Source organism: Oncorhynchus masou, unplaced genomic scaffold, assembly GCF_036934945.1.
Source record: "Oncorhynchus masou masou isolate Uvic2021 unplaced genomic scaffold, UVic_Omas_1.1 unplaced_scaffold_1850, whole genome shotgun sequence".
Classification (NCBI taxonomy): domain Eukaryota; kingdom Metazoa; phylum Chordata; class Actinopteri; order Salmoniformes; family Salmonidae; genus Oncorhynchus; species Oncorhynchus masou.
Window position 1 is genome coordinate 92,099 of NW_027008359.1, and position 14,372 is coordinate 106,470.

Sequence of the window (14,372 nt, forward strand, 5' to 3'; positions counted from 1 at the left end):
AAATAACCTTGCAACACCTCCAAACCAGTCCTCAGTAAATAACCCTGCAACACCTCCAAACCAGTCCTCAGTAAATAACCCTGCAACACCTCCAAACCAGTCCTCAGTAAATAACCCTGCAACACCTCCAAACCAGTCCTCAGTAAATAACCCTGCAACACCTCCAAACCAGTCCTCAGTAAATAAACCTGCAACACCTCCAAACCAGTCCTCAGTAAATAACCCTGCAACACCTCCAAACCAGTCCTCAGTAAAGAACCCTGCAACACCTCCAAACCAGTCCTCAGTAAATAAACCTGCAACACCTCCAAACCAGTCCTCAGTAAAAACAAAATGCAACACCTCCAAACCAGTCCTCAGTAAATAACCCTGCAACACCTCCAAACCAGTCCTCAGTAAATAACCCTGCAACACCTCCAAACCAGTCCTCAGTAAATAACAAAAACCTGCAAAACCTCCAAATTAATAGTCCTCAAAAAACCCTGCAACACCTCCAAACCAGTCCTCAGTAAATAACCCTGCAACACCTCCAAACCAGTCCTCAGTAAATAACCCTGCAACACCTCCAAACCAGTCCTCAGTAAATAACCCTGCAACACCTCCAAACCAGTCCTCAGTAAATAACCCTGCAACACCTCCAAACCAGTCCTCAGTAAATAACCCTGCAACACCTCCAAACCAGTCCTCAGTAAATAACCCTGCAACACCTCCAAACCAGTCCTCAGTAAATAACCCTGCAACACCTCCAAACCAGTCCTCAGTAAATAACCCTGCAACACCTCCAAACCAGTCCTCAGTAAATAACCCTGCAAAACCTCCAAACCAGTCCTCAGTAAATAACCCTGCAACACCTCCAAACCAGTCCTCAGTAAATAACCCTGCAACACCTCCAAACCAGTCCTCAGTAAATAACCCTGCAACACCTCCAAACCAGTCCTCAGTAAATAACCCTGCAACACCTCCAAACCAGTCCTCAGTAAATAACCCTGCAACACCTCCAAACCAGTCCTCAGTAAATAACCCTGCAACACCTCCAAACCAGTCCTCAGTAAATAACCCTGCAACACCTCCAAACCAGTCCTCAGTAAATAACCCTGCAACACCTCCAAACCAGTCCTCAGTAAATAAACCTGCAACACCTCCAAACCAGTCCTCAGTAAATAACCCTGCAACACCTCCAAACCAGTCCTCAGTAAATAACCCTGCAACACCTCCAAACCAGTCCTCAGTAAATAACCCTGCAACACCTCCAAACCAGTCCTCAGTAAATAACCCTGCAACACCTCCAAACCAGTCCTCAGTAAATAAACCTGCAACACCTCCAAACCAGTCCTCAGTAAATAACCCTGCAACACCTCCAAACCAGTCCTCAGTAAATAACCCTGCAACACCTCCAAACCAGTCCTCAGTAAAAACCCTGCAACACCTCCAAACCAGTCCTCAGTAAATAACCCTGCAACACCTCCAAACCAGTCCTCAGTAAATAACCCTGCAACACCTCCAAACCAGTCCTCAGTAAATAACCCTGCAACACCTCCAAACCAGTCCTCAGTAAAACAAAACTGCAACACCTCCAAACCAGTCCTCAGTAAATAACCCTGCAACACCTGCAAACCAGTCCTCAGTAAATAACCCTGCAACACCTCCAAACCAGTCCTCAGTAAATAACCCTGCAACACCTCCAAACCAGTCCTCAGTAAAAGCAAAATGCAACACCTCCAAACCAGTCCTCAGTAAAAAAACTGCAACACCTCCAAACCAGTCCTCAGTAAAAACCCTGCAACACCTCCAAACCAGTCCTCAGTAAATAACCCTGCAACACCTCCAAACCAGTCCTCAGTAAATAACCCTGCAACACCTCCAAACCAGTCCTCAGTAAATAACCCTGCAAAACCTCCAAACCAGTCCTAAGTAAATAACCCTGCAACACCTCCAAACCAGTCCTCAGTAAATAACCCTGCAACACCTCCAAACCAGTCCTCAGTAAATAACCCTGCAACACCTCCAAACCAGTCCTCAGTAAATAACCCTGCAACACCTCCAAACCAGTCCTCAGTAAATAACCCTGCAACACCTCCAAACCAGTCCTCAGTAAAAACCCTGCAACACCTCCAAACCAGTCCTCAGTAAATAACCCTGCAACACCTCCAAACCAGTCCTCAGTAAATAAACCTGCAACACCTCCAAACCAGTCCTCAGTAAATAACCCTGCAACACCTCCAAACCAGTCCTCAGTAAATAACCCTGCAACACCTCCAAACCAGTCCTCAGTAAATAACCCTGCAACACCTCCAAACCAGTCCTCAGTAAAACAAAACTGCAACACCTCCAAACCAGTCCTCAGTAAATAACCCTGCAACACCTCCAAACCAGTCCTCAGTAAATAACCCTGCAACACCTCCAAACCAGTCCTCAGTAAATAACCCTGCAACACCTCCAAACCAGTCCTCAGTAAAAACAAAATGCAACACCTCCAAACCAGTCCTCAGTAAATAACCCTGCAACACCTCCAAACCAGTCCTCAGTAAATAACCCTGCAACACCTCCAAACCAGTCCTCAGTAAATAACCCTGCAACACCTCCAAACCAGTCCTCAGTAAATAACCCTGCAACACCTCCAAACCAGTCCTCAGTAAAAAAAAATGCAACACCTCCAAACCAGTCCTCAGTAAATAACCCTGCAACACCTCCAAACCAGTCCTCAGTAAATAACCCTGCAACACCTCCAAACCAGTCCTCAGTAAATAACCCTGCAAACCTCCAAACCAGTCCTCAGTAAATAACCCTGCAACACCTCCAAACCAGTCCTCAGTAAATAACCCTGCAACACCTCCAAACCAGTCCTCAGTAAAAACCCTGCAACACCTCCAAACCAGTCCTCAGTAAAAAACCCAACACCTCCAAACCAGTCCTCAGTAAAAAACCCTGCAACACCTCCAAACCAGTCCTCAGTAAAAACATGCAACACCTCCAAACCAGTCCTCAGTAAATAACCCTGCAACACCTCCAAACCAGTCCTCAGTAAATAACCCTGCAACACCTCCAAACCAGTCCTCAGTAAATAACCCTGCAACACCTCCAAACCAGTCCTCAGTAAAACAAAACTGCAACACCTCCAAACCAGTCCTCAGTAAATAACCCTGCAACACCTCCAAACCAGTCCTCAGTAAATAACCCTGCAACACCTCCAAACCAGTCCTCAGTAAATAACCCTGCAACACCTCCAAACCAGTCCTCAGTAAATAACCCTGCAACACCTCCAAACCAGTCCTCAGTAAATAACCCTGCAACACCTCCAAACCAGTCCTCAGTAAAAAAAACTGCAACACCTCCAAACCAGTCCTCAGTAAAAAAAAACTGCAAAACCTCCAAACCAGTCCTCAGTAAATAACCCTGCAACACCTCCAAACCAGTCCTCAGTAAAAAACCCTGCAACACCTCCAAACCAGTCCTCAGTAAATAACCCTGCAACACCTCCAAACCAGTCCTCAGTAAATAACCCTGCAAAACCTCCAAACCAGTCCTCAGTAAAAAACCCTGCAACACCTCCAAACCAGTCCTCAGTAAATAACCCTGCAACACCTCCAAACCAGTCCTCAGTAAAAACCCTGCAACACCTCCAAACCAGTCCTCAGTAAATAAACCCTGCAACACCTCCAAACCAGTCCTCAGTAAATAACCCTGCAACACCTCCAAACCAGTCCTCAGTAAATAACCCTGCAACACCTCCAAACCAGTCCTCAGTAAATAACCCTGCAACACCTCCAAACCAGTCCTCAGTAAAACAAAACTAACCCTGTCCTCAGTAAATAACACTGCAACACCTCCAAACCAGTCCTCAGTAAATAACCCTGCAACACCTCCAAACCAGTCCTCAGTAAATAACCCTGCAACACCTCCAAACCAGTCCTCAGTAAAAAAAATGCAACACCTCCAAACCAGTCCTCAGTAAATAACCCTGCAACACCTCCAAACCAGTCCTCAGTAAATAACCCTGCAACACCTCCAAACCAGTCCTCAGTAAATAACCCTGCAACACCTCCAAACCAGTCCTCAGTAAATAACCCTGCAACACCTCCAAACCAGTCCTCAGTAAAAAACCCTGCAACACCTCCAAACCAGTCCTCAGTAAATAACCCTGCAACACCTCCAAACCAGTCCTCAGTAAATAACCCTGCAACACCTCCAAACCAGTCCTCAGTAAATAACCCTGCAAAACCTCCAAACCAGTCCTCAGTAAATAACCCTGCAACACCTCCAAACCAGTCCTCAGTAAATAACCCTGCAACACCTCCAAACCAGTCCTCAGTAAATAAACCTGCAACACCTCCAAACCAGTCCTCAGTAAATAACCCTGCAACACCTCCAAACCAGTCCTCAGTAAATAACCCTGCAACACCTCCAAACCAGTCCTCAGTAAATAACCTTGCAACACCTCCAAACCAGTCCTCAGTAAATAACCCTGCAACACCTCCAAACCAGTCCTCAGTAAATAACCCTGCAACACCTCCAAACCAGTCCTCAGTAAATAACCCTGCAACACCTCCAAACCAGTCCTCAGTAAAACAAAACTGCAACACCTCCAAACCAGTCCTCAGTAAATAACCCTGCAACACCTGCAAACCAGTCCTCAGTAAATAACCCTGCAACACCTCCAAACCAGTCCTCAGTAAATAACCCTGCAACAGCTCCAAACCAGTCCTCAGTAAAAACAAAATGCAACACCTCCAAACCAGTCCTCAGTAAATAACCCTGCAACACCTCCAAACCAGTCCTCTGTAAAAAAAAAAACCTGCAACACCTCCAAACCAGTCCTCAGTAAATAACCCTGCAAAACCTCCAAACCAGTCCTCAGTAAAAAACCCTGCAACACCTCCAAACCAGTCCTCAGTAAATAACCCTGCAACACCTCCAAACCAGTCCTCAGTAAAAAAACTGCAACACCTCCAAACCAGTCCTCAGTAAAAAAAAAATGCAACACCTCCAAACCAGTCCTCAGTAAATAACCCTGCAACACCTCCAAACCAGTCCTCAGTAAATAAAAAAATGCAACACCTCCAAACCAGTCCTCAGTAAATAACCCTGCAACACCTCCAAACCAGTCCTCAGTAAATAACCCTGCAACACCTCCAAACCAGTCCTCAGTAAATAACCCTGCAACACCTCCAAACCAGTCCTCAGTAAATAACCCTGCAACACCTCCAAACCAGTCCTCAGTAAAAACTGCAAAACCTCCAAACCAGTCCTCAGTAAATAACCCTGCAACACCTCCAAACCAGTCCTCAGTAAATAACCCTGCAACACCTCCAAACCAGTCCTCAGTAAATAACCCTGCAACACCTCCAAACCAGTCCTCAGTAAATAACATTGCAACACCTCCAAACCAGTCCTCAGTAAATAACCCTGCAACACCTCCAAACCAGTCCTCAGTAAATAACCCTGCAAAACCTCCAAACCAGTCCTCAGTAAATAACCCTGCAACACCTCCAAACCAGTCCTCAGTAAAACAAAACTGCAACACCTCCAAACCAGTCCTCAGTAAAAACCCTGCAACACCTCAAACCAGTCCTCAGTAAATAACCCTGCAACACCTCCAAACCAGTCCTCAGTAAATAACCCTGCAACACTCCAAACCAGTCCTCAGTAAAAACAAAATGCAACACCTCCAAACCAGTCCTCAGTAAATAACCCTGCAACACCTCCAAACCAGTCCTCAGTAAAAACCTGCAACACCTCCAAACCAGTCCTCAGTAAACCTGCAACACCTATAAACCATAGTCCTAAAACCCTGCAACACCTCCAAACCAGTCCTCAGTAAAAAAAACATGCAACACCTCCAAACCAGTCCTCAGTAAAAAAACTGCAACACCTCCAAACCAGTCCTCAGTAAAAAAAAATGCAACACCTCCAAACCAGTCCTCAGTAAAAAAACCTGCAACACCTCCAAACCAGTCCTCAGTAAATAACCCTGCAACACCTCCAAACCAGTCCTCAGTAAAAAAAAATGCAACACCTCCAAACCAGTCCTCAGTAAATAACCCTGCAACACCTCCAAACCAGTCCTCAGTAAATAACCCTGCAACACCTCCAAACCAGTCCTCAGTAAATAACCCTGCAACACCTCCAAACCAGTCCTCAGTAAATAACCCTGCAACACCTCCAAACCAGTCCTCAGTAAAAAAACTGCAAAACCTCCAAACCAGTCCTCAGTAAATAACCCTGCAACACCTCCAAACCAGTCCTCAGTAAATAACCCTGCAACACCTCCAAACCAGTCCTCAGTAAAAAAACTGCAAAACCTCCAAACCAGTCCTCAGTAAATAACCCTGCAACACCTCCAAACCAGTCCTCAGTAAATAACCCTGCAACACCTCCAAACCAGTCCTCAGTAAAAAAAAATGCAACACCTACAAACTATTAGTTAAAACCCTGCAACACCTCCAAACCAGTACTCAGTAAATAACCCTGCAACACCTCCAAACTTTTTTTTTTATGTTTTTTTTATTTTTTTATTTCACCTTTATTTAACCAGGTAGGCTAGTTGAGAACAAGTTCTCATTTGCAACTGCGACCTGGCCAAGATAAAGCTTAGCAGTGTGAACAGACAACACAGAGTTAAACATGGAGTAAACAATTAACAAGTCAATAACACAGTACAAAAAAAGGGGAGTCTATATACATTGTGTGCAAAAGGCATGAGGAGGTAGGCAAATAATTACAATTTTGCAGATTAGCACTGGAGTGATAAATGATCAGATGGTCATGTACAGGTAGAGATATTGGTGTGCAAAAGAGCAGAAAAGTAAATAAATAAAAACAGTATGGGGATGAGGTAGGTGAAAATGGGTGGGTTATTTACCAATAGACTATGTACAGCTGCAGCGACCAGTTAGCTGCTCAGATAGCACATGTTTGAAGTTGGTGAGGGAGATAAAAGTCTCCAACTTCAGAGATTTTTGCAATTCGTTCCAGTCACAGGCAGCAGAGTACTGGAGCGAACACCTCCAAAATGAGGTGTTGGCTTTAGGGATGATCAGTGAGATACACCTGCTGGAGCGCGTGCTACGGATGGGTGTTGCCATCGTGACCAGTGAACTGAGATAAGGCGGAGCTTTACCTAGCATGGACTTGTAGATGACCTTGTAGATGAACTAATAAGCAACACCTCTAAACTAATAGTAAAACTCTGCAACACCTCTAAACTAATAGTAAAAACCAAGCAACACCTCTAAACTAATAGTAAAAAACCAAGCAACACCTCTAAACTAATAGTAAAAAACCCTGCAACACCTCTAAACTAATAGTAAAACTCTGCAACACTTCTAAACTAATAGTAAAAAACCAACACCACCTCTAAACTAATAGTAAAAAACCAACAACACCTCTAAACTAATAGTAAAAAACCAAGCAACACCTCTAAACTAATAGTAAAAAACCAAGCAACACTTCTAAACTAATAGTAAAAAACCAACAACACCTCTAAACTAATAGTAAAAAACCAAGCAACACCTCTAAACTAATAGTAAAAAACCAACAACACCTCTAAACTAATAGTAAAAAACCAAGCAACACCTCTAAACTAATAGTAAAAAACCAAGCAACACCTCTAAACTAATAGTAAAAAACCAAGCAACACCTCTAAACTAATAGTAAAAAACCAAGCAACACCTCTAAACTAATAGTAAAAAACCTGAAACACCTCTAAACTAATTGTAAAAAAAAAGACTGCAACACCTCTAAACTAATAGTAAAAAACCCTGCAACACCTCCAAACTAATAGTCAAGAACCCTGCAACACCTCTAAACTAATTGTAAAAAAAAGACTGCAACACCTCCAAACTAATAGTCAAGAACCCTGCAACACCTCCAAACTAATTGTACAAAAAAAACCTGCAACACCTCTAAACTAATAGTAAAAAACCCTGCAACACCTCTAAACTAATTGTAAAAAAAAACCTGAAACACCTCTAAACTAATTGTAAAAAAAAAAGACTGCAACACCTCTAAACTAATAGTAAAAAACCCTGCAACACCTCCAAACTAATAGTCAAGAACCCTGCAACACCTCTTATCTAATAGTAAAAAACCCTGCAACACCTCCAAACTAATAGTCAAGAACCCTGCAACACCTCTAAACTAATAGTAAAAAACCCTGCAACACCTCTAAACTAATTGTAAAAAAAAGACTGCAAAACCTCCAAACTAATAGTCAAGAACCCTGCAACACCTCCAAACTAATTGTACAAAAAAACCCTGCAACATCTCCAAACTAATAGTCAAGAACCCTGCAACACCTCCAAACTAATTGTACAAAAAAACCCTGCAACATCTCCAAACTAATAGTCAAGAACCCTGCAACACCTCCAAACTAATTGTACAAAAAAACCTGCAACACCTCTAAACTAATAGTAAAAAACCAAGCAACACCTCTAAACTAATAGTAAAAAACCTGAAACACCTCTAAACTAATTGTAAAAAAAAGACTGCAACACCTCTAAACTAATAGTAAAAAACCCTGCAACACCTCTAAACTAATTGTAAAAAAAAAACCTGAAACACCTCTAAACTAATTGTAAAAAAAAAGACTGCAACACCTCTAAACTAATAGTAAAAAACCCTGCAACACCTCCAAACTAATAGTCAAGAACCCTGCAACACCTCTAATCTAATAGTAAAAAACCCTGCAACACCTCCAAACTAATAGTCAAGAACCCTGCAACACCTCTTATCTAATAGTAAAAAACCCTGCAACACCTCCAAACTAATAGTCAAGAACCCTGCAACACCTCTAAACTAATAGTAAAAAACCCTGCAACACCTCTAAACTAATTGTAAAAAAAAGACTGCAACACCTCCAAACTAATAGTCAAGAACCCTGCAACACCTCCAAACTAATAGTCAAGAGCCCTGCAACACCTCCAAACTAATTGTACAAAAAAACCTGCAACACCTCTAAACTAATTGTAAAGAATCCTGCAACACCTCCAAACTAGTACTCAGTAAAAAAAAACATAACACCTCCAAACCAGTCCATTCAGTACTTCGTTCAGTGGTGCAACAAGAACACCAGAAAACAACAGCAATATTGACAGAATGAAAAAGCTTTGATCCAGGGATTAGCTACTGTATGATTATGTTGATATAGAGCTGAAATACAGGCTTCATGGGAGGAAAAATACAGGTAAGACTTTCTGTGAGTCACTTCTGGACAATTAATAATAATACTAGTAACTCATTTAAACTACCTTTCAATAATGAGTTATATATGATGCACTGGAGGCATACATACATTTATATTCACTCATATGGATCATCAGCCATTATGAATGAATCAAGTGTTATAATGCATTGTACCACCAATGTCCATCCAACACATTCCTAAAAGGAGCTATGAGCTGTTATGGATTTTTTTCCAGCAATGCTTATAAAGTCTATGTTACGGGGTGATATAACTAAGGTGCTATAAATGAATCTACTGTGGATGTTTCATAGAAATCGTGGCCACAGGATGCAACATTAATAGAAAAACGCTTTGTTAAAACAAAACCATCATTAGTATGCTACTGGAGAAGAGAGGACATCACACAAGTCTCAGTGGCCTTATTAGCACCTTATTAGCCAATTAGTCTGGAAGATATCAATATGTGTATTTTATCAATGAGAAATGGGGTGGCTGGGGGATAGGCGGTTCCAACCAACCATTATCTGCTGTGTAAAATCTTCTTCTGTATCATTGTGACGTAACACTGTTTGGATTTAACAGCAGAGTATGTAAATGGTGAGAATGTTTCACCCACACACATACACACACACACACACACACACACACACACACACACACACACACACACACACACAACCACACACACAGCCATACACACACACACACACACAGCCAAACACACACACACACACAACCACAAATAACCACACACACACACAACCACACGTACACAACCACATACACACAAAGCAACAATGGACTAACATTTTACATTTACATTTAAGTCCTTTAGCAGACGCTCTTATCCAGAGCGACTTACAACTAACAAGACGGGTAGTTGAGCTTTTTAGAGAGCTATACACACACGCACATTTGTGCACATTCACACACACACACACCAAGGCTAATTAGGCACACCTGTTGTAGAGGCGGGACACAAAGCGTTTGGCGTGCAGCGTGGCGCTCAAGGCCATCACCGGGAGACAGATGCTCATTCCCAGCCTGGCGCTGATGTGACGCGTGGAGGTGAGGAAAAACAAAGCTATGCCAAAACCATTGTTTATCACACACACACACAGATGCAGGAGAGCCTTCATTTAGGAGACCATAGTCTATAACAGAGTTAAAGCAGCCATTTCCTCTTTAACTTGCAGGCTACTGTCGTGTCTTTGGCATCATTAAATTGAAGACTGATATTTTATCAAATCAATTCTCTGTAATTATTATTATGTGATTAAACTAATCATGTAAATGTAGTTAACTAGGAAGTCAGGGCACCAAGGAAAATCTTCAGATTACAAAGTTATAATTTTTCTAATATAACTTTTCAGATATTTTAATATCTGATCAATTAGTCTTCTAATTAATGAATTGTTCTTTACTTCACGTTAGCCTCATTCCAAACGCCGTAAGTTGTTGGCTATCTGCACGAACCCAGTCTTCACTATGAGTCATCCATACACCAATTGTCTTAATCATTTATTTACTAACTAAATAATCACAGAAATGCATAACAAACAAACAAAAGTAGATATGGTTACAAGGAAATGATAGAGGATGTGCCCTAGTGGGCTAAACCGATATGACGGTTTGGTCGACAAAGGGACTGAGAAGGGTGCAGAAGACAGAAGACACTACACAGTTGATAATTATAATAATTGAAATGCTAATCCTTACTCATTCGGGAATGATTGCAATCAGTATATATATTTACGCTCAGTGTGTCGTCATGATCTCTGTTGGAATCGTACGTCTTTCTGTTGGAAAGTTCATCTGAACTTCTCTTTGCGTCCCTGGAGTCTTCGTGGTTAGAATGGATACTTTAGAGTTCCATTCAGAAATGTTCTTAAAGAATAGATGTTTTGGCGGTTGTCGGTCTTCGCATTCAATGGTACATAATTCCTAGCTGCAGACTAGTAATTAGTATTGAAGAGTTGCTCTTATTCTGTCGGTACTGATAGTCTCAGAGTTTAACCACGTGGTATAGTTAAGAATTCAGCAACCATTACAACCTTAGCTTGTCCTGAGGTTTTTCTGGTCTCTACTCAAACCTTAGCTCCCTCAGCTGACCGAGGTAGGCATGGTCTAAAGAGGATTACTCCAGGTGGGGGTTTTATTCGGAACTGATGAAAAGCTGTCCCATGACGCCAGATCGATGTCTGTGCTCATGGGGGCGGGCCAATGACTTAGTGAAACTTTAAACAGAAATACAATTCTCTCACATTAAAGGTTTAAAATCACATAACAGCATTTCACAAATAGTTTCATCTTTACTCATTCATTTTAAACAATAATTAGATGCAAGCCTCAGAACGGAGGCTCCTGTATAAACAGTATTATGGTAATGTGCTGTATTGTCTTTCCTGAGGTCACAATCATAAAACAAAATGGACCTGGATTCTCCACCGGCCGTTTACACATTCTCCAAAACGTGGATATTGTTCAGTTCTCAAGTTCTGTGATGTAGAAGAAGTTCATTTGTTCTACTGTGAAACTCTCTCTCTCTATACTGCCTGGCCATGAGGAGAGTCTCCTCTAGGAATTTACGACCTGAGATAACAGAACCTGGGTGTAAGAGGGAGAGAGGGGGAATGCACTCGCTATACCCAAAGAGGGCCACGTCATGACACTACACACACACGTGCACCAGCATAGCCACACGCACAAGCACACACACATCATCAACAAACACAGTGTGTGTGTGGTAATGCCAGAATATTGGTTATGGCAGATGGAGGAAGGTGGGAGGTGTATTATTACACACCACACTAAAGCTAATTCCTAACAGCCATTGTTGATTGGCAATAACATTGAATTATATTGTATTCTACACAAACACACACACACAAACACACACATCTCTCTTTCATACAACCCCACAGCCATAGTGATCTGATGAACACCAACTCTTCACTCAAGCCTCTCCTTTAAACACACACTCACACTAACCCCACAACCAAAACACACCCTCCACCAGTGTTGGTAAAAGTACTCAATTCTCATACTTGAGTAAAAGTAATGATAGCTTAATAGAAAATGACTCAAGTAAAAGTGAAAGTCACCCAGTAAAATACTACTTGAGTAAAAGTCTAAAAGTATTTAGTTTTAAACATGCTTAAGTATCAAATGTAAAAGTATAAATCATTTAAAATTCCTTATATTAAGCAAACCAGGCAGCAAACCAGACGGCACCATTTTCTAGTTTTTTTTAATTTACGAATAGCCAGGGACACACTCCAGCACTCAGACACAATTTACAAATGAAGCATGTGTGTTTAGTGAGTCCCCCAGATTAGAGGCAGTAGGATGACCAGGGATGATCTCTTTATACGTGTGAATTGGACCGTTTTCCTGTCCTGCTAAGCATTTAAAAGTACTTTTGGATGTCAGGGAAAATGTAAGGAATAAAAAGTACATTATTTTATTTTGGAATGTAAAAGTTGTCAAATATAAATAGTACAGTACAGATACCCAAAAAAACTACTTAAGTAGTACTTTAAAGTATTTTTACTTAAGTACTTTATACCACTGCCCTCCACCACCCAAAGCCCCCTCTCCCCCCTCCATCAGTTTCATATATGACTACTAATGCCTGACTATAGCCAATCCTGCTGCAGTAGCAGAGTTAGTGGCTCACCTCCGGCCTGTTCCTCTCCTGCCTGGCCTGTCTGTTTAAAACAATGAGGACAGTATTGTCAGCTCATTTGTCAGCTCCCAGCGTACACACACACACACACACATGCTCGCGAGCACACGCACAAGAGAAAGACACAAGTGGAGTTGTGAGAGCAGGGGTGCAGGGAAGGAGCGTCATGTACAGTGACGTTTCAAAGGAAACCGGTATCTGGGGTAAAGGAAAGTATACAATGTACCCAAAAGTCATGAGTGCAACCAAGGTGAGTTTGAATTGGAACAAGCTAAGCGGATGTTCTAAATGAACATTCCCTTAAGGAGAACAGAGTGCAGATAGCTCCATTCTCCTTGTTTCATTGTGTGCTCTCATTTCACCTACAGTATATAACCTGCCCCTTTCTTATGCAAACACCAACACTGCCATTAAAGAGATATCGCACACAAACTACAGCATTAGTTAGTATCTCACCCTGAAGGTTATCTATGAGCCATACACTACTTTCAATATAATGCATCTAACTAATGTTGTAATATGTGAAAACTATCCCTTTAATCAACATAAACATTTAGAAGACCCAGGGGCCTTCCAGACATCCAGAAAGCCTGGGGCCTAGAGTAGTCACCCTGCCCAAGGAGGGCTCCCTCACCGTGGACAGGCAGCTCCTCTGCTCCCTGATGACGGCGCAGCAGCCCAGGAAGCCCGTGACCATGACCAGGGCCCCGGCCAGGATGAGGATGTAGGCGGACACGGCGAAGGTGCTGGAGGCCAGCAGGCTCAGGTAATCACTCTTGTCTATCAGGGTCCAGATGCCCACACCCATCACCGCGCTCCGCCCACCTGAGGAGAGAGACAAGTTGATGTCATGTGTTCCATATGTTTGTTTTGGCTTTAAAATGTTTCATGCCAATCTAATTGAATTCAATTCAATTGTGGAAGAGAGAGAGAGAGTAGGAACAGTGACAGTTGGGGTGTGGGGGGAGAGTGTTGGCTGTCAACAAGTGAGTCAGAGAGGGAAAGGGGAGACAAACAAGGACCAAGAGAGGGAGAAAGAGAGACAGAAAAACAAAGAGGAGGATGAGAGAGAGAGAGAGAGAGAGAGAGAGAGAGAGAGAGAGAGAGAGAGAATGCAGTGTCAATAAAGTGAGTCAGAGAGGAAGGGGATATGCACAAAAACAGTGAGAGAAAAAGAGAAAAAGAGAGAAAAAGGAAGTGAAAAAGAGAGAGAAAGGAATAGAAAGAGAGAGAAAGGAAGAGAAAGAGAGAAAAAGGAATAGAGAGAGAAATGGGAAGAGAAAAAGAGAGAAAAGAAGAGAAAAAGAGAGAGAGAAAGGAAGAGAAAAAGAGAGAGAAAAAGAGAGAAAGGAAGAGAAACAGAGAGAAAGGAAGAGAAAAGGAGAGAGAAAGGAAGAGAAAATGAGAGAGAGAAAGGAATAGAAAGAGAGAGAAAGGAAGAGAAAATGAGAGAGAAAGGAAGAGAAAAAGAGAGAGAAAGGAATAGAAAGAGAGAGAAAGGAA

At 42.3% G+C, this 14,372-nt stretch overlaps 1 protein-coding gene across 1 annotated transcript in view; it reads right to left on the reverse strand.

Annotated features, from left to right (window-relative positions):
* LOC135532386 (tetraspanin-11-like) overlaps nucleotides 1–13,694 on the reverse strand; it is a gene marked incomplete at its 5' end in the record, with an annotated part of 29,693 nt that extends 15,999 nt beyond the window's left edge. The window contains one exon of the mRNA XM_064959943.1: nucleotides 13,504–13,694. Within this exon, the coding sequence (XP_064816015.1) occupies nucleotides 13,504–13,694 (191 nt within the window). The remainder of the gene's footprint in view (nucleotides 1–13,503) is intronic.
* Nucleotides 13,695–14,372: the final 678 nt, after the last annotated feature.